Raw genomic sequence first — 25,087 nt, 5'->3', positions numbered from 1 at the left:
CAGTAGATGCCTCCTAGAAGTGATGTCACGGCTTATAAAGCTGGAACCTGTAGATTAATTTGAGATACACCTCAACACTGTGTGTTAAGTTCTTGTAGGCATATATATGTGATGAACATTATGTCTGCACATGATAATGGCCATTCTCATATTCTACAGTATTATGTCTCATAAGGTGTTGCAGCAATTTTCTTAGGTTGATACCATCTCTTACAAAGATTTGGTGCTAAATGTAACCATTTTGGCCACTCAAGAATGGATTAAAATAAATGGGCATTTTCAGATTTCTGCAAGAATTGCATTTGTCGGCAGGTGGATGCCCAAGGCCTCAAGTTTCATGATGCTGTGATTATCCTATAGGTCACAACAGCTCATTTTAGACAGTTAGCTCAAGTTTAAAAAAATGCTCTCACTACAATGAAATGACTACTATGAGGACTAACATCATCACACATGAATATAACTGGGCTCAGTGAATCCACAAGACTCTCAGATTTCAAGTCAGACCCAATTTAAGCAATTCAAGACTGTTTATGGACCCCAGTATGCGGAAATATTCAAATGCACCATTTTAGAAAAGGCGAAGATGACACATTTGTACTGCATGAACAAAAATGGTGTGTTTTCCTTTTTTTAAACAGCATGGCATAAGCATAAAGTGGGCAAATCTGTAAAGAAGAAACTTCAGAGTACCCGTAGAATGTATTTCCTTTTATATATCTTCAGGGCAGAGGTCAAAGGACCCCTTTTGAAAATGGCCATGCTCGTTTTTCCCTCGTCATAATTGAGAAATTTACAGCCTCTGGAGAAATAATGGTAGCCAAGGAGGTTGACGTTCTCAATGAGTGGAAAGAGTTAAGAGGCGATTCTACACGTAAAGGTCAGTTTAAGAGTCTTCATCGGGTCAGAGAAAATAACTCAACTTATGTTAAAGAAATACAATATTATGGAGGACCTCATGGTGTAAGGGATTTTAACTCCCACTGATGCACATTGGGTCCAAACGACCCTCATCCTGGGACAGAAACTCATTGTTATGAATTGTAAAGCCCCCTCTGTACCTACAGCATCTCTGTGGTACATCCAGTTGGTTGTGATGTCCAAATGAAGCTTCAAGAACCATCATGAGTCCACTAGATGGAGCTCTGTGTTCAACAAAGGGTTGAAAGCAAGCCACCACCACAGTGACCTCCTGGTTGATCCGGATGTGCCAAAAACAGTTCTCTGAGTGTCCACTAGGAGTCATTTGCACAATAGAGCAATTTCTCATTATCTCCCATGTTAAACAGGCAGTTTTCACAGCATAATCAATCCTATTTAAGGCCTGGTACAAAAAAACATTCTAGTTTGAATGTTTAGGTCATATCTCCATGACAACACAAGTACATTTTTTTTTGTACCAGGCTAGTTTTTATATTATTGGAGGTTAAAGTTTATGAATAATTAGGGGTGCGGCCTCTTGATTAACAGTTAGCCCCTGGCCCTTACTTTGCCTCAGAGGCTAGTTGTCAGGATTAGCATGCTAAATTCGTTATCCCGACCTGAACTGCGGCCATTCGTGTGGATATGTTACCATAAGTGACAAGATGGTTCGCTCTTCAATCAACTGTGCAAACAGATGGTTTAGGAACACAATGTGTTAGCTCTGTTATGCTAATTAAATAGCTGCACTTGCACCATGACTTGCAATATAACGTTGGTCCTAAATTGATGGCACATAGATCACCAAGAGCACCGGGAGGATTCGGGCCGTGAGGGTCTGTCTTTTACAGTCTATGGGCATGGTACTGTGTTGAATATCAGTTTAAATCATAGATCATAAATGCTGGCTGCCTGCACTTGACTCCTGGAGCTGACGTGTTTTCCTCTAGATTGACACAGAGTGGCGTGTAAGTCTCTACCCTCTAAAAAATCCTGTTTCTGTTACAAAATTTAAAAAATGACTCCCATTCCCGGAAAATAATCTCAACACTGAATTCCACTGCCGGGGGAACTAATGTGGCTAATTTAGTAAACGTCAGCCAGATGGACTTATCTCCTTCTGTCCAACGTCACATCAATGCCCTTTTTTGGTAAGAGGAAATGATTAGGAGTCAAAGTCTGACAAGATGGTGGCTCCCGGAGGTAAGTACGATTGGATCAAGTTGAGAGAACGTACCATGACGGGGAGGCTACATCTATTTTTTATACAGTCTATGGTTAAAAGTAGTGATGTCCAAATTAAGCTTCATGAAGCATTAATTGTATTTGTTGAGTCCACTAGATGGAGATATTGGTTTAAAGAAATAGCCTCAATGAAAGGTGATTCAGTGGCCCTCATTTATCAATCTTGCGTGAAACCGGGCACAGATCTGAGCGCAGAATTGGTCGTGCGACAGGACACACGTGTGATTTATAAAACATTCGTAACTGACCAATCTCAGCGTACGAATGAGCGGGCCTTGATAAATGTGGTGGCTGAATTTGATCGTCATTAACATGTTACGCCCTTAAATATTCCTGGTTTGGAGGCCTCGTCCACTGAGATCAAACATGGAAAGAAGAAACACTGGTAAGAAAAGTAACTTTTCCGACACAGAGATCGGCATCCTGACATCCGAGATGGAGCAAAATAAAGATGTGCTGTTTGGCAGTCTTAAGAGTGGAATAAAAGGGGCCCATAAAAACGCTGTATGGAAAAGAATAACGGAGGCAGTCAACCCGAAGCAGTGCTCCACTGACCCGTGTGGGTGTGTGCGCACTGTTGAACCTGCGCTCCTGCTCTGTAGCGGGGTTTGCCAGCGGGGGTTATTAGGTATTCCGTTAGAGGAGAACCTTTGACACCTGCAGTGCGCCTTCCTGCAGCCGCACACCAACACATTCATTCATTCATTCATTCATCTTCAACTGCTTGTCCCTGTCGGGGGCTGGAGCCGAGCTGTTTTGAAAGTATAAAAGAATCGTGTTAGTCCCCTGGCCACCACGTTTAAAAGCGATAGCTTTACATTTATCGAGTGGTAGTTTTTGCGATTGATGAATGCGTAATCATTCATGGATGGTGCCTTCAGACGCACATGAGTACAATCAATTGCTCCAACCACAATTTTTATTTTTTTTATTCATTTTAAGAATCCGTTTTGATCTGTTGAGGTTGTTAATTGACAGCTGAGGTTTGTTAATTATTTTCAGCCAGATTTTGCTGTGCCGCACCGCAAATCCACAGACTCAAATTTGCGTACACGATCTCAGACCTGACGTGAGATTTGATCGTAGCTCCCGCTCACGTCCAAATTGATAAATGCCAAAGTTTGCATGGAAATGGTCGTACGCACGTTTTTAACCCTTTATTGAACAGAGAGATCCATCTAGTGGACTCAGAAAATAAAGAAAATGGTTCATGAAGCTTCATTTGGACATCACTACCAGTTGGGTAACTAGCATTATAAAACCTAGGTTACTCAAAAAGGTGTAACTCTATCACTGTCTCTAAAACCACCTTCAGTCCAAAATGTGAAAGAAGTTCTTGAAAGGGTTAGGTCAAGACAAATGCAATTCTTTTCTCAATGTTTATATAAATGTCAGTTTTGTGCACGACGTACATAATATCAACATCACAAAATGCCAGGAAACAGAGAGCACAAGTTGACTTCCCCAATACTACTCTTCTGAATGACTTCAAGCGATAAACTTAAATAAATTACATTTAAGAAGCTTGTAAAGACATGGTTTATGTGGAGAGGGAGAAGATGAGGGCGGAAAACAAAAGTCCAACATTAAAGACAATTGTTGTCAAGCATCTTTTGATGAAGGGTTTAGAGATAGTTGTGAGGATGTGATAATGAAGTGCTGTAAAGCTCTATTGTGTCGAGCCCTTTTCATCCTTAATATTTTCTCTGCACGCAAATATTGATGCTCACAGAAAATTACTCAAATTATATGTCAAAATCAAAGCTTTTCATGGTTCCAGGAAATTCAATATTGTTTTCGAAAACATATACTTTTTTTATCTCAAGGTAAGGATGTAATGGAGGGTAAAGATAATTTTTTCTTTCTACATAAAGTCAAAGGCTGAACAAAATATCAATGTCTGTTTTATCTCTCTATTCAGCTACACCTCAAAACACCTATTTTGAGCAGTTTAAAAGCACAATTATGACCTAGAGACCAGTCGAAGCTCCTCACAAAATAGTATGATGGCTCAAAATAGACTTTTTGGAATGTTCATAACTGACCCAGCCTGCCTCTGACTATCCTGCCTGACTGATCTCCTGGAAATCACCTCAGCCTTCCGTCCCTGACCACGATCCTCACCTGTCCCCTTCTGGATTCTGCCTGTCGGCTCCTGTGGCTAACTGGTGGTTACCTGGTTCAGCTCTTCAGAGTGAGTGTAACTCCAGTCTCCTCTGAGGCTACCTGCAGCGCCGTGACTCTGATTATTCCCTGCACCAAAGCCAATAAAGTTTGTTACCAACGATACCTACCTGTATTTGTGCTGCTATTGGATCCTAACCAAACCCGTTATAGTTATGTCCACTCAGACATCATATATACACATGTCCTCGATATGACCATATATTTGTTTTGTTTTGTGATAAAAGCCCTGCCCAAAGCATTTGAACAAACTTTGAGGGGCAGCTATAGCAAAACTGTACAAAACATCAAACATCTGAAGAGGTAACTTTTCTGATTGCTCAAAGTTTGTAGGAGTAGTAGCAGAAAAAAACAGATTTGGACAGTTTTAAATGGGACCAGCAGACCCATAAAGTCGAGGAAAATGTTGTTTCTGAGACTCACTGTTCAAAGGTAGCAGGCCAAAACATAAAGTTTGTTATCATAGCCCCACCATCTGGCCACAATGAACTAAACTCGACAATGCAATCCATTGGGTCCCCAGTAGTGATGTCCATATGAAGCTTCATAAACCATTTTCTTGTTTGAGTCCACTAGATGGAGCTCTCTGTTCAACAAAGGGTTGAAAGCACATTGAATCACCATTTGATCCTTTTTCTTTAAACCAATATATACCAATATAACCGGATAATTTTTTACAAGGTGAATAGCAGATCATTCATAAAAAGGGAGGAGGGTATAAAACAGGAGACAATAGCTCTCTCTCTCTCTCTAACTCGAGGTTCAGCACAAATTATTAAGGAATTACTTATGAGCAATTTACCAATTATGAGTAATTGCTCAGTTCTCTTGTGCCTTTGTGAATGCTTTAAATTTAGTGTGCCATATTAATTACCCTCTTTTCTAGCATTGCTGTCGCACTTTTCCAACCTCATTTCCTCTTCTTCCCTCTACTTCCCCACTTTTACTACCCCTTATGTTGTGCCTTTTCTCACCCTAGCTCTGCATCCTATACCCCTGCAACCTCCCATGTCTTCTAATCTATATTGTCCTCTCCTTCCCCTAAGCTAATGGTCTCACAAACCTTCTCCTCACTCACTCACATCACTTCATCTACTATGCACATCTGGCCTTACCCCCCCTCCACTCCTCTAACCACGCTTCTTTTTTTTTAGATCTTGTCCAACCATCTCCTGACCCCCCTTTCCGTTTTTACTTCTCATTTTATTTTGCCTCCTCAATTTTCTCACCCCTCATCTCTTCTTCTCCCCCTTGTCTTGTCTCTGTGTCGTTCATGGATTATTAATTGTCTTGTGCAGCTGGAATGCCGCTGTGGCACTCTCTAGACCAGCCACAGAAGGCTATTGACTAGAATTTGGTTCAAGAAAACCACAAGGGATTTTTCAAGGGTTGCTGAACTTGTCCTCACAGCTAAAGTTAGAGTATAGATTATTCACAAACTTGGACAAAGTATGGATCAGCTGCAAGAGAAGCACAAAAGTAACAATATGTGTAGTTAATAGGGTACACATGATGCAACTGACTGAGGAAATTAGATATTAGGGACAAAGGATGCATGCCTTTGTAATGAGTTACGTCTTTGTCAGTCATGGCTGATTGAAGCTCCCATTTGTTTGTATTGTAGTTTAAAAAAGGGAAAAAAACTGCAACAGATACTTGTTCAAGTCAGAAATGTCGTTATTCCTTAGCCCTGGCAATAGGATCCTGTTAAAGAGATTTCCTGAAAACTTTGGGCAGTATAATAATAGTCTAATGAACATCAGAATTCTATGAAAAATACTGTAGTATTATTTTGGGACAAAGGGCCACTGTTGGAAAAAAAACTGTAAATTAAACTTCTTGATATGTAAATGGCAATCTCATCTCATCTCATCTTCATCCGCTTATCCGGGGTCGGATCGCGGGGGCAGCAGCTTTAGCAGGGGACCCCAAACTTCCCTTTCCCGGGCCACATTAACCAGCTCTAACTGGGGGGGATCCCGAGGCGTTCCCAGGCCAGTGTGGAGATATAATCTCTCCACCTAGTCCTGGGTCTTCCCCGTGGCCTCCTCCCAGCTGGATGTGCCTGGAACACCTCCCTAGGTAGGCGCCCAGGGGGCATCCTTACTAGATGCCCGAACCACCTCAACTGGCTCCTTTCAACGCAAAGGAGCATCGGCTCTACTCCGAGTTCCTCACGGATGGCTGAACTTCTCACCCTATCTCTAAGGGAGACTCCAGCCACCCTCCTGAGAAAACCCAATTCGGCCGCTTGTATCCGCGACCTTGTTCTTTCGTCATGACCCAGCTTTCATGACCATAGGTGGGGGTAGGAACGAAGATTGACCGGTAAATCGAGAGCTTTGCCTTCCGGCTCAGCTCTCTTTTCATCACAACGGTGCGGTAGAGCGACTGCTACACCGCCCCCGCTGCTCCGATTCTCCAGCCAAACTCACGCTCCATCCTCCCCTCACTCGTGAACATGATCCCGAGATACTTGAACTCCTTCACTTGGGGTAAGGACTCATTCCCTACCCGGAGTAAGCAATCCACTGGTTTCCTGCTGAGAGCCATGGCCTCAGATTTAGAGTTGCTGATCCTCATCCCAGCCGTTTCACACTCGGCTGCGAATCGATCCAGTGAGTGTTGAAGGTCACTGACCGACGATGCCATCAGGACCACATCATCTGCAAAAAGCAGAGACGAGATCCTCAGCCCACCGAACTGCAACCCCTCCCCACCATGACTATGCCTCGATATCCTGTCCATGAAAATCACAAACAGGATTGGTAACAAAGCGCACCCCTGGCGGAGGCCAACCCCCACCGGGAACGAATCCGACTTACTGCAGAGGATCCAGACACAGTTCTCACTTTGGGTGTACAGAGATTGGATGGCCCACAGAAGTGACCCCCTCACCCCAAACTCCCGCAGCACCTCCCACAGTATCTCCCAAGGGATCTGGTCATATGCCTTCTCCAGATCCACAAAACACATGTAGACTGGATGGCCATACTCCCAAGCCCCCCTTCAAGGATCCTTGCGAGAGTGAAGAGCTGGTCCATTGTTCCACGTCCAGGACGGAATCCACATTTTTCCTCTTCAATCTGAGGTTCAACTTTAGGATGAACCTTCCTTTCCAGCACCTTAGACTTTACCAGGGACACACCCTCTGGTCCCCCTTTTTAAACAGAGGAACCACCACCCCAGTCTGCCACTGTCCCAGACTTCCATGCAATGTTGAAGAGACGTGTCAACCAAGACAGCCCCTCCAAACCCAAAGCTTTCAGCATTTCTGGACGAATCTCATCAATCACTGGGGCTTTGCCACTGTGGAGTTGTTTGACTACCCCAGTGACTTCTGCCAGGGATATTGACAATGATTCCCCATCAGCCTCCAGCTCCGCCTCTACAAAAGAGGGCGTGTTAGTCGGATTCAGGAGTTCCTCAAAGTGCTCCTTCCACCGCCCGACTACCTCATCAGCTGAGGTCACCAGCGTCCCGTCCTTACTGTAAACAGCTGGGATGGTTCCCCATTTGCCCCTCCTGAGATGTCGGTTGGTTGGTTTGGTTTTCCAGAAGCACCTTGGTGCCGTCCATGACTTCTCCGAACGCCTCCCACACCCGCTGCTTTGCCTCTGACATAGCAGAGGCTGCAGCCCTTCCGGCCTCTCGGTACCTTGCAACTGTTTCCGGAGTCTTCTGGGATAACATATCCCGGAAGGCCTCCTTCTTCAGTCGGACAGCTTCCCTGACCACCAGTGTCCAACAAGGTGTTTGAGGGTTACCGCCCCTTGAGGCACCTAAGACCTTGAGGCCACAGCTCACCACTGCAGCTTCAGCAATGGAAGCATTGCCCACTCCGGTTCAATGCCCCCAACCTCCACAGGGATGTCAGAAAAGCTCCGCCGGAGGTGTGAGTTGAAGATCTCTCGGACAGGGGCGTCCTCTAGATGTTACAAGTTCACCCGCACTACTTGTTTGGGCTTACCTGGTCAGTCCAGAATCTTCCCCCATCCTCTGACCCAACTCATCACCAGATGGTGATCAGTTGACAGCCCTGCCCCTCTCTTCACTCGAGTGTCCAAAACATACGGCCTCAGATCAGATGATACGATCACAAAATCAATCATCGACCTTTGGCCTAGGCTTTTCCCGGGAACCATCACCTTATCGTGGTGGAGAGGTTTGTGTGTTCCTGTGAACCTGAGGGCTGTGTTGTCTGGAGCCTAGTGCTCCTGGTAGGGTCTCCCATGGCAAAGTGGTCTCAGGCGAGGGGCCGGACTAAGAATGGTTCACAAAGACTCAATGGACAAACGAGGAAGAGGAAGAGAGACCCTGCCCGGAGGAAGGGTCTCTCGGGCCCCCCGTTTGGAGACGGAGGGCTCACCCGCGATCGCCTGGTGGCAGGGTTTGCCACGGAGCCCAAGCCGGGCACAGCCCAAAAAAGTGATGTGGCACCTCCCTCCTCTCCATCCTGTGGGCCCACCACTCGCAGGAGGAACCACTTTGGTCGGGTGCGCTGCTGCACCGGTGGCAGTGAAGGTGAGGGGCCTCGACTGACCAGACACGGGCAGCAGAAGCTGGCTCTGGGGATGTGGAATGTCACCTCTCTGTCGGGGAAGGAGCCGGAGCTTGTGCGGGGGGTGGAGTGCTACCAGTTAGATCTGGTGGGGCTTACCTCCACACACAGTCTCGGTTCTGGAACCGTACTCCTGGATAGGGGTTGGACCCTATTCTTCTCTGGAGTTGCCCAGGGTGTGAGGTGCGCTAGATGGAGCTCTTGGTCTAAAGAAAAAGGCTCAATATATGGTGATTCAGTGTGTTCTCAACCATGTGTTGAACAGAGAGCTCCATCTAGTGGACTCAAACAACAAAGCAAATCACTACTGTGCAGTCCATTTCTTGTCACCGGTAGTGATGGGAATTATGGCTCTTAGCTTGGAGACAGATCTAATGGCTCCATTCCTTTTCAAGAGCCAGTCAAAAGAGCTTATCATCGCTCTTTTTTAAATACTTTTTTGAGGGGCGGGATTAAGATTTATCTGTGTAAATCAGTGATCTTGCATGCACGCCTGTATGTCACACATTTTAGCTAGAAGTGACAATAAAAGTGCTTTTGTTGTGATTTCAGTTTAACAGCTCTTGCAGTCCACTGCTGCTGCTGCTGCTGCTGCTGCCGCTGTAACAGCCACAGGAGGAGGCTGAAGTGCCAAAGAGTGCTCATACGAACATGACCCCAGCACTGCAGATCTAGGGCAGCAATTGAATTTTGTATAGAGAGAACAGCTCTCAAGTACAACTCGGTAACCTTTGTTTATAACAAAGAGCTGTTCAATAGAACAGTTTCGTTCATGAACTTCACATCACTAGGCACTGGGAACGCGTGCCAGCTGCTTACTCGCCTAGAGTGACACGCACGCTCACTCCAAACCACTTCAATTAATCTTCTTCACCCATGTACCAATTATGCAATAAGCTCTTTTTATTTTTTGTCTTATTCGGTTGCATATTTTCATACAAAAGGAGCTTTACACACAACGTTATCACAGCTGAATCTTTGATGACTGTAGTATGTTTATCATGATTTCAAAAGCAGAAAGTTGTTAGTTCAGCTTTTTGAAGTATGGTTGTAAGAGGCACTTATCCATAGTCAGTGTATTACATCCAGATGATGTTTAGCACACCGCCAGTTTGGAGAAGCAGGCAAGAGTACTGACAGTAAAACATGTTTTGGATACCTACAAAAAATCCTTTTGGTTTAAGTATTTATTATGTTTAGAATATTTTCCAAGCTTAACCTTGCTGTCAGTCAGTCTCTCCTCCAGTTTCCACAGAAGTTTCTCCTCTGCAAAAGTTCTTCTTCTGTATACTCTGGTTCATAAAGGGATCCTCTTGTCTCCACAGTGAACAGCTTTTTGTCGTCACTGTCATTTTTTTTTCTTGTTTGTTTTTTCCATAAACCACAGAAAGTTTGACTCAAACAGCTGAGCTGTGGTGCAATACAGTGTGTTGCAATATATTAAGAACATGCCAAAAGAAAGGTCTGTTTGAGATGTGAAAATATTCCAAATATAGCATACACTTAAACTGACATTCATCCTATAGGTGTGCCTTTGTTAAAGGTGACTAAGGGCGCACTCAAGCTGTCCATTCGTACCGTGCCCAAGCACACTTCACGGCTAAAGTTTAGTTTGTGTGACCAGTGTGAGTGCAACTGTATCGTGCCCAGTCAAGGCATGCTTGCCGGCCGCGGCCCGGTTGAGAGAGGTGGGCTTTTGTAAAGCACGGATGCACATGTACGGACACAAGCGTGCGTACATGTAGAAGCACAAGCACAACCATTGACGGCGGTCCTGAGACTACTTATATACAGCTGTTCCCTGCAACGGACATTAAAAAAGAGGCCACCGAAGGGTTCGGGGTGGTCTGATGAGGAGGTGGAGTGTTTACTGCAGATTTGGTCAGATGAAATGTTCAAAAACAGTTTTAGCACAAAAAAACTCAGGGGCGATGACGTGTAATCAAGAAGACATCAAGCTCAGGCTCGGATCATTTCAAGTAATGTGAGTACTAGCGGGCCTGGGCCACAGAGGAAGAGGGGACAATAACGTTAAAGCACGTTATGAAAGTACGTTTTACTACTGCTATTGTCCACATCAGCTGCTGTCTGTCCTCCTCCTCTGACTATGAATAAGTACCTCTACAACCACACTTCAAAAAAGCCAAACCATACCTTTTACTGATCTTGAGGATCCATTCCTTTCAAAGAGCTGTTTATTTTTTATATTTATTTACTTATTTAAAAGGGGTACTATCTATCTGGGAAATAATCAGTGGGAGGACATGATAGGGTAATATTTGGATCAGAATCATTCAAACTTAGACATCCCACCAATATATTTTCTATAGGTGGGATATCTTAGTTTGAATTATTCTGAAATATTGATTATAATTTCATTTCGCATGCGTGGACTAGATTTAAATGTCTGATCTGCATTATTTTCAAACATTCCACAAGGAAGTGCTATATCCCTCAGCTTTGACAGTGAGATCACTATTGAGGATTTACCCTTTGCATAAATGTGTGTTTAAATAAAGCTAGCTTGCTTTGTTATCCATGCAACACAGAACATTTATAACAACACAGGGAAACTCAATAATATGTTGTGAAAAATCAAAAAAATTGTCTCACTATGGGATGCACAATTCGCTGCAGCCCTCAGAAGCATTTATCTCATTACGCCAATCCTGATTGGATGGTGAAAGGTGTCTGTCCGCCACAGGTAGTCCCAGCTACCTTAAATAGCTCATGCGGACAGCACCACCTCATTCAAACACCTCTTCTCACTCGGAGCATATCTCGCGTCCAGGGCTAGCTAGCTTAACTGTCCACAGACAGATCTTATTTAGCTTCTGTCGCCGGGCACGGCTAGTTTTGGATATTTTTTATTTGCTTCGTCGGTCACACCAGATCGAACTTGGTGCTTTCCTGCCCCTCCACGGCTGTTCGAGCGCCGAGCGTTAGCACACCAGCTAAATCTCTCGGTTTTTCACAGTTAGCACACCAGCTATCTGCCTTGGCTCCCTGCCTGCACACCAGCTCGCACGGAATGGAGGCTAAACCCCCTCACACCAGAGGGCACGGAGACTCCGGAGCAAGACTCTGTCGCTGCGGGAATAAGGTATCAAGCATGGACAGTCGTTCGTGTTAAAGAGCTGGTCAATAGATTTGTTTGTCTGTGAACGTCACAGCTCTTTACCTTAACACCAAACTAAACAGGTTAGGTGTTAAAGTAACCTCAATATGTCCTCAATTTTGTCTCATAGCCAGGTGAAACATAGAACACATACTCAACATTAACATAAGTTCCATTAAAATAAATAAATAAATAAAACATATAATAAAAGAACATGTCAAGATTTTTTTTTCCTGACAAACACCAACCAGTAGATCAAAACATGTGTGACCGTTCATGGGAGGCTGATTTACCATCTTTCCTAGAAAACCTTTCCTCTTACAGAAATGTCTCCAAAACACACATACTGTATGTGAAATGGCAACTGGAGCAGGACAGCAGCACTCTTCTCTTAGTATTTTTTATGTTTTTTTAAGCTTTATGATTATGTGTTCGTCGCTCATGATCGTCATCCACACCCACTACAGGTTATCTATGTATCTCACAGAAGAGTGGAACGGCAATTCTATGAACTGAACCTGCATGTACCTGAAGCGAAAGATTAGGAAGAACATTTTATTCTCTTAACATGGTCAGATGAAACAGTGCAGCCGCCTCTGTTGCTCTGAGCAATCCCCCGATTGGCTGAATGCTTCCAAATGTTGAAAACCTCATCTCTATTAGCAGTCAGTCCACTAAAATTCAGAGGATGGAGGAGAGAGGGGCAAGGGAAAGAAAGACAATTGGGACATAACAATTTGGAGATAACAGGTGCCCATAAACATACACACACTTTTATCCTGGATGAATTAAAGCTGTGAAGGACTCTGGTAGCTAACTAACAACACTGAGATAAGAGTGCAGTCATGCCTATCAAGCCCTGCTGCCCATAACGATCACCAAGAGACGAAGTAAACAACTTGCAAACAAACAACTTAAGCCTTATGTGACAGTTTCCACTGTGGGTTTGTTATTATTTTTGTATCATTTCTACTGTGAGGAGAGAAGGGTATGAAGAGAGAGGATATTTGTTCATTCCCATCATGGCCAATAGATTCACAAGCTGCTGGTAGTGACAATCTTTCATGGCCATGTCATGCGCACAACATCTTATTTCACACAAACAAAACGAACAGGAAAAAAAGTATTAGCAAAGTGGCCACCTGATGCTAGGATATCTGCTTTTTTAAAGTGTGCAATTTTTGAAACCGTCATTTAACCAGGTTATAGCTTATTGAGATATATAATCTCACAGAGTGACAGAACAGAGTCACCAAACACAACAACAAAGTCGCTGGGAAATGGTAAAGTCTCCGGATCAGTTCAGAACAACGGAATGAAAAACTTGGAAAATGCTCCGGTGAATGTTTATTTTTCAAGATCGTTGATTCGCTCATTTAACTGTCAATCAAAAAAGGATTCGGCCTCAGACAGCTCATCCAATCATCATGCAAAAGCCGAGCGTCCGGGCCAACCCACTTTCCCATAGACCCCCAGAGACGCTGAGCGTCCGGTGGGCGGGACAAAGCCCAGCATTTATCCAATGACTAGTTTTGCTGCAGTGGAACAACCCGCTCTTGTGGAGCTGTGGGGATGAATGAGAAGGAAGTTGCGCCGGTTACCTGTGATAAGTAGATGATTCTGAACAAAAGATGAAGGCTTTCTAGCGTGTATTTAGTCAATGAAATGTACACACAGCGGTACATATTTTACCACTTTTTTGGTGATATTTTAGGGGAAGCTGAGCTTCGCTTGCAGTCCCAGAGCAATCACCACTGATGCAGAGGGAGCTCATAATGAAATGCCTTTTTCCTCAGTTTTTTGAAGACATGAGGGACAGTCAAAGTAAATAAGCCAGTGGATCTTAGGCTATAACGTCCATGATTCCTATCAAGATGAATTCCAATATAAGATGGGACCAAACCAAGTAGAGCCTTATAAATAAAAGTCAACCAATGAGTGAATCTCCTAACAGACAGGGGTGACCATTCAGCTTTTTTTTGTACAAAGTGCAATGATGGGTCAGATTCTTGGATCCAGTGACAAACCTCAGAGCACAATGATGCACAGTACCCAGAGAAGGTAAACATGAGACTACTATCACCATAGTCAAACAGTTGAAGAAAAGTTGCTGACACTAGGCGTTTTCTGTCTCCACGAGAGAAGCAAAATCTGTTCCTAAAGTAAAAGCCCAATTTTACCGTAAGTATAGAAACTAAACTTGAAATATGTTACCTGAAAGTTAGACGTTCATCAATATGGAATCCCAGGTACTTATAAGACGAGACCAGCTCTATGGCTATACCCTGGCAAGTTAAAACAGGGAGATGTTTTGGCATCACAATAGCCTTGGAAAACATCATGACCTTTGTCTTTTTAGTATTCAAAGGCCGACTGTAAAAGAATGAATGCTCTCACAGCAGATAATGCAAAACAATAAATTATTGTGTTGTCTGCCTAGAAATGGCAAAGGGCATCTGACAAATTGTTACAAAGATCATTTACACAGATTGAAAACAAAATGGGTCCTAACACCGGCCCTTGTGGTACCCCGTTTGAAACCCTCAAAAATGTTGGTCAATTACCCAACTAAAAATTATACCTCTTCAAAAAAGATTCATTAGTCCTTGTTATAGCTAATACATATTATTAAAAAAGTCCGAAAAGTCCTTTTTACATACCTGGACAATTTTAAAGGTTGAATATGGAGAATGAGCAGAACATGCCATCTAGTTTCTCAACATCGTAGTCGCAACAAAAAAATAATTCTAGCTGTCAGGTTGCCATGTTCGTCAGACCGGGCCCAGTAGCCTACAGGAGACCGGAATCTGTTTGAGCCTGTTTGAACCCATCCCCTCAAATAGCACCATTAAAAACAAGTATTGCAGATGAGTTTGACTGACAGTTACCGTTACCATTACAGCAAAGTAAACATGAAAGTTAGCTTACCTATCAAGGAGAAACGTAGCCATTTCAGTGTGTTGTTTATAATACCGTTTAACTTCTTTATCTCAGTCCATCGAGTGAATGCTTGGCCTATTTGACTGAAGTTTCCGGTCACTCAGCTGCTGGGACAAATAACAAAGCAGCTGCAGTATTAGTAAACTCCATTTCACACAGTGCCAGCCTACAGTAGCTGTGCCGAACAACAGACAACCCTGGCAACACGCATTGCCGGCTGCTATTGGCTAGTACAATGTCAACAGAACGTGACAGAAAGTCATTGTCAAACCTGACAAAAAAATAATTAATATTAATTCAGACTTTTTTATTGGAAAATCAATTCTTTAATTCTGTACCCCTCAAAATGCCTGTGGGTGTATTTTTTTTTTTTAATGTAGCTTTTAATAATAATAAATAATACATATAATAAATAATCAGAACCTTGAGGACTTCCATGTATTATCTCTGAAATGGATGAATTGGCAGACAAAAAAAAGAGAAAACTGACCTTACTGTTGTTACTCTAAAACCTCTTCTAGTTTCATTCTGTTTTTTTCTCTTGATTTCCTCTGATTGACATTCCGTATTTTTGAATTCCTCTCTAGCTGATGTGTCAAGAGAAGCTAGAAGAAGTCTGACATCTCTTCTGGTTCAGCCCATTTCTGCCTTCCTGGCAAAGACGTTACTGTCCTCTCCATCCACAGGACAGGGAGACTCCTGTATCCCTATAGCCATGCCTCCCAACACAGGTACAGTATATATTTTATCAATCTGAACATCAAGCACAGCTTATATATCAACCAATATTAATAATGTAATATAATAATATATTAATATAATATAATAATACAAAAAAGCCAAATGTAAAGGTAAAACATTGCCTTGCTATTGCCAGACCAAGTTCAATCATATATTGCACATTTTTCTGGGAAGGCTGCTGTCATTTTTGCAGCCCAAGAGGCAGGCATAGTTCAAATGGCTGCATGCAATTGCACAGTCCTTCAACCAATCAGACCACAATCCAGATGACTTGCTTTGTTTGGCCACCAGCTGGCAGTAAAGCAAATACAAAGCAAAGCAAAATATAAAATTCCTCCAGGGATGTTTTATCATCCTTATCATAAATATAATAATCAAAAGTGAACACGTTGTGCCAGAACGTCTGTTCTAAATATGCTGTGTAGACTTGTATAATGCTTAACAACATGGCTTTTATGGTGTCTTGTGGAGGTACTATGGAGATTTGGGGGAAAGGGTCAATGTCTTTGTACCAACAGAATAACAGCTGTATTTACATTCTCAGGAGTACATCGAGAGTTTTCTTGTTGGTTGTTGGACTCCACCAAGAGTTCTGTTTGTGATATTCATGGCTGAAATCCTTAAGAAGAGTTGAAAATGTAGTTTGGGAACAGAGGCTGCTACCACAAGTAAAGGTGTGCAAGGCTTTGGGCAAGATTGAGGTACAGTATAAGACTGATACGAAGATTTGTGCTGTGTTTGCAGTGTTACTAATGTGATGAAGTAGAAGAAACTCTGAACTCTGCCTCAGAGATTACGCTTGATATCCCAGTATATCTAAATAACCCCTCCTTACAGTCATGAGTTTGGGTATTTTCTATAGTGAGTTTAAACAAATGAAATGAGCTCCCATCACAGGGTGGCAGGGCTCACCTTAAGGAGCTCAGATATCTGTGAGAAGTGTGGAGGAAAACACAACTACTTTACATTATACAAATGATTTTCTCTTGGGATTATTAAAGTATTTCTGATTCTGATTCTGATTTAAAGGAGCCAGTTGAAGTCATTAAGGTGTCTGGTTAGGTTATCCCCAGGATGCCCCCCTGTGGGTTATTTCTTAAGCTGAAAATTCCACCTGACGCGGTAGTGCCACACATCAGCAGCACCGCTGCTGCCGGAGCGAATCGCGGCTGTTCTAGTTAATGTTTGTGGTTGCACCAGGCATGCTGTGGCATGTCTCCGAAGCTGCTCTCTGCACTGCTTCGCTAAAGATACTTATATATTTTTGATGGAGCTGCATCAAGCTACTCAGAGCAACTCGAGCCAGGCAGGAAGTCAGGCATAGGAAAGGCATAGAGCATCCGCTGCGTTTTCAAAATAAAACACCCTGTGCTGACTTCCGGTCGTATATAAAATCACTTCATCAACAAACACTTATTCAACTACATAGCCTACTTTCAGAAAGGTTTACAAAATACTTTGGATTTTGAACTGTTGGTTAGATGAAACAAGACATTTAAATGTGTTTTTTTTCTCACTAAACTAATTCAGAAAGAGACCTTAAGCAGAAATAGAAGTGGTTATGTCACATGTATTAAAGGTTGAATATGTAGAACCTTATTAAAAGCTATATTTAAAAAAAAAAATACACCCACTGGGCATTTTGAGGGGTACAGAATGAAAGTATTGCTTTTCTATAAAATATATATTTTTTCTGAATTAATATTTTAAAACATTTTCAGACAGGTTTGACAATGACTTTTTTTCACATTCTGGTTACAGAAACAAGGAATCATTTTGAGTTGAGAGCTAGCTAATCGATTCCCCACCACTCAAAGAAAGACTTTTAGTTGAAGACTGGCTAACATTAAATTGCACAATTAATTGATTTGTCAAAATTAGTTGTTACCCTGTATGATTCATCACTTGACATGGAGCAGGCTGAAAGCTTGACACACTCGGCAACAAACCTGGCAACCTGACTGCTGGAATTATTTTTTGTTGTTGCGACTACGATCATGAGACACTAGATGGTAGAGTTCTGCTCATTCTCCATATTCAACCTTTAATTGACATATTTGATTCATTGAAGTCTTTATACAGGCTCATTGCATATTGATCATTTTTGTTAATATGCAAGTACTAGATTGTTCGATACGGAAGTGAGAGTACTGTACATTTTGGAAGAAGTACACAAACCAACAAAATAAATTAATACAAAGAAATTTTAAATTCTAAGATCAGAACTTTGAGCTATGTTTGTATCATTCTGCTCTCTCTAAATGATCACCTCCACCACTGCCTACCTCTGCTAGCATATCAGTCACACTGTAGGGTGATTCAGTAAGTTCATAACCTGGAATATCCAGCAAACATAGCTAAACTGAATCACAGATGTGACCTGACTGCCCCATCTCCACTGTGGCTACAATGTTGTCTGAAATTGTTTCAGACAAAAACATGTTTTCATGTAACTTTACTTTCTTTGTCTTTCTTTCTTTGATTTTTTTATGTGTCACTCTATAACAATTATTCCACACAGAAACTTAATACAATGAGAAATAATTACACCAAAGACAGACACAACTCCATCTCCTTGCAAGAAGCTTATCAACACCCACTTGTTCTTGTAAATTACAGGTACAAATGAATTCCACACTTAAGAGATGTGAGCTGCATTGAAAAAATAAACTAGGCACATAGATATAGCGCAGTGCAGGCACATGCCTGAGACACTCTTATACATTACATGAGTTGCAGTCCAGCCATAACATCATGCAACCATATCCACTGGGGATTAGGGGTAAGTGCTCACCAAGGCAAGCTTTTAGTGTTCTGTGGGGTCAATGGTTCCCTTAAAATAGAAAAGGGTCATTCCAGCATATGCATGGAAAAGAGAAGGAGCGAAGAGTAAGTGCTAGACGTAGACACAAAGGTTAGACTGATATACATTTTTGCTGACATGCAATGTGAGGCTGGTTTAAACCGTTCATGAGTGTGTTTGTATTTTTTGATAAATGCTACCCTGGTTGACCTCCTCTGGTGCTGATTCTAATGACATCATGTGATTACACTTCTATGTATGAATGCATTCTAGTTGCAGGACTTCATGGTCTACTTGTTTTATACTTACGAAGCTTAAGCCTGTGATTGTCCAGGTCATCGTTATCCCAAAAGAAAGACCTACAAAGCCTGCTCTCTTCCTCCCCTCCGTATACTGCCCATCACTGCTTGAATTGGGCTTGAATGTCAGATTGGGTATTTTTGAAAGAAAATTGTCTGTTTGCAAAGTGTTTACAATGTCACAAAGTTTGACATTGTAAATGGTAAATTAACTGAAGCGTTCACTTTCCATTGCTCGAAGCACACTGATGCCTTGAAACTAATACACTGGTTGAAAACTGTTGAAAAATGACAGCAGCAGACATTTCATCAAATAACACAAAACAATGTGCGTTTCTGATCTAAAAGATATTTAAACCAGGGACTGCTTAAGCCCATGGCGAGCTGACTTCCTTTGTCTAGACGTCTACCCTGCTTACTCTGATAAGTCAACTAACTGAATAGCCTTTGAATTAGTTGCAAATCAGCCACACCTGTTAACGGCAGTTCTCCTCTTAATGATTTGTGCACTTGTTATTGAACTAGGTTTAGGGTTTGACCCAGGAAGGTCCCAAGGGTCCGTTGATTTGCTCTGGCTAAGGTAACATTTTTAGAACATGCAAGATGAAGATTGAAGCAATGATCAAAAATGTGACAAATTTAATTCAATTCAATTCAATTTTATTTATAGTGCCAAATCATAACAAAAGTCATCTCAGGACACATTACAGAGTAGGTATAGCCCAACAATTCCCCCATAGAGTATGTTGGCAATGAAAACCCTCCCCACAACAGGAAGTCACACAGCTGATTGGCGACTAATGTCTCGAGGATTTTAGAGAGAAAAGGAAGGTTAGATATAGGTCTATAGTTGGCTAGTACCTCAGGATCAAGACTGGGCTTTTTAAGAAGAGGTTTAATTGCAGCTACTTTAAAGGACTGTGGTACATAACTTGCTGATAACGACATATTAATCATATCTAATACAGGAGTGCTAACTATAGGTAACTCTCATTTAGGTAACCTAGTTGGAATAGAGTCTAGGAGACGAAGGCTTAGATGCCTTTGACGCAAAGTAAAAGCTATTAGCAACATCAGAGTGGTTTGTTGTTGAGCTTTGATAGCCCATATGTTAAGTGTGGATAGAAAAAAAGCAAGAGGAATAAAGGTAAGGAGGCATGTAGATATTATTTTGTTTGAATGTTCCATTATTTCAAGTCTCACCTAACAGTGCAATCTAAAAGAAAAGGAAATATTAGATACGCATTCTTATCACCATTATATATAGACCTTCTCTCTAACCCCTCATTTATTACATTCTCTTTTATTGTAGTTGTATGTCGTCCTTGCTCTTGGTATTTTGTGCTGCCTAATTACTTGAACTTTTTTTATTGTGGTACATTGTTGATTGCTTTGAAATGTAACTTGTCTCTTCGGTGCGCCTCATGGTCAGGTCATCATTAAGGAGAAAGAGTTCTTAATTAACCTACTGTGAAAGAGGTGAGAGAAGCTCTGGCTGTAGGAGCCACCTAGACCTCCCTTCACACAAAAGGAGAATGAATAGATGGATGCAAAGATTACATAAAAGAGATACTTTCTTAAGATTTGAGTTTCCTCCTTGAAGGCAAGGAAACACACTTAAATATGAGGGAATCAGGCAGGACATTAGCCTTAAGGGCAAAAATCTCATCTCATCTTCATCCGCTAATCCGGGGTCAGGTCACGGGGTCAGCAGCTTTAGCAGGGGACCCCAAACTTCCCTTTCCCGGGCCACATTAACCAACTCTAACTGGGGGATCCCGAGGCGTTCCCAGGCCAGTGTGGAGATATAATCTCTCCACCTAGTCCTGGGTCTTCCCCGAGGCCTCCTCCCAGCTGGACATGCCTGGAACACCTCCCTAGGGAGGCGCCCAGGGGGCATCCTTACTAGATGCCCGAACCACCTCAACTGGCTCCTTTCAACGCTAAGGAGCAGCGGCTCTACTCCGAGTTCCTCACGGATGGCTGAACTTCTCATACTATCTCTAAGGGAGACTCCAGCCACCCTCCCACGACCTCGTTCTTGACGGTTCTCTACCGGTCAATCTTCGTTCCTACCCTCACCTATGGTCATGACCCAGCTTTCATGACCATAGGTGAGGATAGGAACGAAGATTGACCGGTAGATCGAGAGCTTTGCCTTCCGGCTCAGCTCTCTTTTCGTCACAACGGTGCGGTAGAGCGACTGCAACACCGCCCCCGCTGCTCCGATTCTCCGGCCAAACTCACGCTCCATCGTCCCCTCACTCGTGAACATGATCCCGATGTGAAAAAGATTACACCACGTGAAGGCACTGCCACAAAAAGGAAGTCAGAAATCAGCCAGTGCAGCAGTGTCTTCACCAGCAAAGTAATTTCTCTCACATTGAAAGGAAGGCTTGTCTCCTTTTAAGCAAACCCACATAAAAATTAAAGCTGAAAATGTCTGAAAGAAAAAGGAATATATATTGAGAGAGAGAGTTTAATTTCCTTTGCCGAAAAGAGATGAATAGATGATAAGAGGGCTGCAGGGATATTTTCCCATTATTCAAACCGAAGGCTGGTTGGTATAATATAGAAAACGGAGGCTGAAAGAAGCAAGACAGGAGAATAGAAGACGGAGGTGAAGAAAGGGAAAGAGGTGACAAAGAAATGCCTGAAATGGCTGGTTCAAGTCAATTTTCTCGTTTTCCTCTAGTGGTATCTAAACATGTTGATTTTTTACACTACAACAACCTTTGCTACATTTACACCTCACACCCGCAATGCCTTTAACTTTAAAAACTTGTTTTAGTCTGGATGGGCAAAAATGGAGACCCTAGGCTTACAAACCTTTAGTGAATTAATCCTCCTTGTGTGGGTGCTCCTTTCCTTTTTGCCATGCCTTGCTCTGGGATTATGCCCCTAGTACCGCTTTAATATCTTGCGGTATTTGCTTTGTTACAACCCTCAAACTATATTTTTTCATTTATATGCAAGATACTTTCACTTATTTACTTTCAGGATCAGAGTTATAACAATTTATCCTCTGGGGACAAAGAAATTGTGCTGCAAATTTCAAGACAATCCATCATGAAGTTGACAACCAAACATATTAACCTCAAGGTGGCGCTAGAGGAAATGTCAGCTTACAACAAACCATTTCAGATCTCATATATATCTTATCATTCAGGTCAGAGTCAAACCTGGACCACTGTGGCGAGGACTTTAGCCTCTGTGGGGCGCCCCGCTCTACCCAGTGAGCTACTAGGTTCCCCCATTAGTTTGTATGATAGAGTGTTGTAATTTGGGGTGAAACGTCCATTCAAAAATTTGTGCGTGTATGTTTCATGTTAACATTGTGCCAATGTTACAGATGTCTTACCATTGTAAGTCTGTATAAAGACAACATGATTACTACACAATGCATTCATCATGTGAATCTCCACTGTAGATGTGTTTCTTTTTTACATCTCAGGCTATTGTCAGTGTGGATCGTCAGTGTCAAAACCTTTGCTTTTTGAGGTCCCCTCAATGGTGACAGAGGTCACCACTGTCAGCTCAGGTGTACCTACACAGCTATGTGTCAGCACTAGAGTATGGTCCGGCTCATTGAAAAAAATAATAATGAAGCTTTCGGGCCTGACGAGTAAAGCCAATGGTGAAGTGCCTTAAACCTGCCATCTCTCCAATGTCCAGCGGGTGACGACTCCACTGGCCAAAGTCAGATTGTATAGAAGTCAATTGGAAAATTAGCCTACTTGTCTCTTGATTTATTACCTCAGTAAACATGTTATTAATGAGTTTATGGTCTCAATTGCTAGTTTCAAGTCTTCTTTCATACAGCATGATGTTCATTTAGTCAATTATAGCCTTATTTTGAGTGAGGGCATGTTTTAGGGTGGGGCTAAACGGTAGTGAAGTCCATATGAAGCCTCATACACCATCCACGTCATCAACCAATCACCAATCATTGAGCGTTTTTATTTAAACCAAGAGCTCCATCTAGTGGGCTCAACCAATACAACTAATAGTTCATGAATCTTGTTTTGGACATCACTACTAAACGGTGACCTATCAAGCAGGATTAAGGCTGCTTAGCGATACATATCCACAACATATCCTGTGTAAACTAAAATAGCCGTGAATTTTTGGGGGGGCTGTTTTACCCTTGACTTTGACTCTCTCAGAGTGAGATTTCACTTCATCGGAGTTGATTGCAACATGTTTGTCATCTCAAATGTCTTTATCAGCATGTAGTGGTTGCACTTTGCTAAACAAGCCAGCTAGCTAGCACTAGCATTAGCTGGTAACTTAAGATAAATTGACAATTTTCAACTGGCTCCGTGTCACTGAAGTCAACCAGAGGATTTGCGTCAGAAAATCTGTAAAAGTTTTCCTCCTTATATTTAGCTGAGTGCAGCGCCATTGACATGTCATTTGTGTAGCGGTCCCCCCTAGCTCTGCCCTCTTGTTCAAAAATATCCAATGGTATGTGTTATGTCAAAGTCGCTCCATCCATTACCTCTTACATTCTATGGTCTGGACACACCACCGTTATTAATGTGGGACAGGGAGATGAAACACTCTGGCTTGTTTGTATTTCTTTATACCAATCACAATCTTCTTGGGCTGCACTAAGCCCGAAGATCCAGAAATGATGCCCTTGCAAAATAGATAACAGAAGGGGCTTGACATCCAGTGCATCTCTCCTAGCACTGTACATCTGGTAAGCATGACTAGCCCAGCTGTGATATATAGTATGTTACTTTGTGCTTAAAAGCGGACAGGAAAAGACAAGCTTTGCAAAGTAAATTTGAGCAACTAAGCCAACCAGGGTTAAGTTAGGTAAAGATTTGTACCATAAAACATCACACTACAGTACTTCCACTTTGCATCTGACCGACAACAGTCATCATTGCACAATCCCAAGAAGCTTCTTGCCAGGAGGTATAAAATACAGGTCATTTACAAAGATGAGCAGAACCATTGTTTTCTGACTATTTATGCATAGCCAGTACAGCTACATTTTTCTAACTCCTGGATCCCAATTAGTCCATGCAAACCCCTCTACCTGTGTCGAACAGTGGTGTCTCTACTGGTAGGCATTACTTGCCATAATAACATGTTTGGTGAGATCTTGCCGTTTTGGGCTGATCCCATAAAGGACTGCTCAAAATGAGGCATAGTAGCATGGGCATATTGAGGTGTATGGCTATGTGTGCTGGTGTGTGTTATTAGATAGGATGTGTACATGTGTGTGTGTAAGAGAGAGATTAAATGGATACAGTATTAAGAGCTAATTCCAGCTTTCCAGAGCCTAATCCCCTTATCTCAATATCATAACAGCATGCCTCTACCACACAGCCACCTTTCAGAGCCTTCACTCCCTCATTTGGAGTCCTCTCTCTTTCACTTGAGCCTCCACTCACTCATCCCCCTCTTTCCATCCTACCCCAGCAGTTTTTTTGGGGGGCATACAAGGCAGTCGCCATCTCTTGTTGCCAGCATGTTTTCCCATTGTACGTGTGCACGGTCTGTTCATTCCCATTTATTCCCCAATAAATCCAAGCAGCTGGTCAGTGACTGGAACACCGCTTTCTGCTGTTTCCCATGTCGCACAGATAACAGTCACACACAGGTTGTCACTGTTATACAACCATGCTGCCCAAATAAGTCACACACATAATCAATGATGCACCCCCAAAATCCTGTACAATCGATCATTCAGTGCTAAGGGGCAGATTGTGCATGTCTGCCTCACTTGTACAACAGTATTGTTTAGGGTTTAAGCTTTAAGCCCAAGGTGCTAGTGCTATATCAGAAAATCTAATGGTATTAGATTCAAAGGTTTTTAGTATCCAATCCTTTTTTATTTATTATTTATAATAATCTCTTAGTTTACTGTCCTTTTGGTGTTTTTATGGGTCGATCAGTGGTATAAAGGGTTTCTTTTAAGTAGCATGTGTCTGTCGTGTGTCAGAAGCTGCTCCAGCTCTGGCAGAGGAACTGTTGGCTTTTGAGTACACATTTTGTTTGTGCATGTTCTTGTTTGCTTTGTCCCCTCTCTCTGAAGACAGGCATCTGTGTAGACCAAGCTTAATGTACATCCAATGGTTCTGCAAGGTAGGCTTCTTTTTGAAGTGTTTCCATTACATCAAATGAGTTCGAAACAGGCAGAGAACGGTCGCCAGAAAGGGAGAGGCACAAAAGGGAAAACAAAGAGAGAGTGAGAGAGATGTAATCTGTCTCCAATCGATTGGCTGCACCTCTGACCACTCTAGGGATCCAACTATCAT

General features: G+C 42.5%; 1 protein-coding gene across 1 annotated transcript in view; it reads left to right on the top strand.

The window, feature by feature from the left end:
• Nucleotides 1–25,087, top strand: part of naaladl2 (N-acetylated alpha-linked acidic dipeptidase like 2) — a gene marked incomplete at its 3' end in the record, with an annotated part of 492,390 nt that overhangs the window by 228,232 nt on the left and 239,071 nt on the right. The window contains exon 7 of the mRNA XM_083911485.1: nt 15,557–15,700. Coding sequence (XP_083767611.1) covers nt 15,557–15,700 — 144 coding nt within the window. The remainder of the gene's footprint in view (nt 1–15,556; nt 15,701–25,087) is intronic.

The sequence above is a fragment of the Echiichthys vipera genome (assembly GCF_963691815.1).
Source record: "Echiichthys vipera genome assembly, chromosome: 3".
In the NCBI taxonomy this organism is placed as follows: Eukaryota; Metazoa; Chordata; class Actinopteri; order Perciformes; family Trachinidae; genus Echiichthys; species Echiichthys vipera.
Note: the sequence above shows the minus strand (reverse complement) of the source record. Positions and strands in the feature narration are given on the sequence as shown.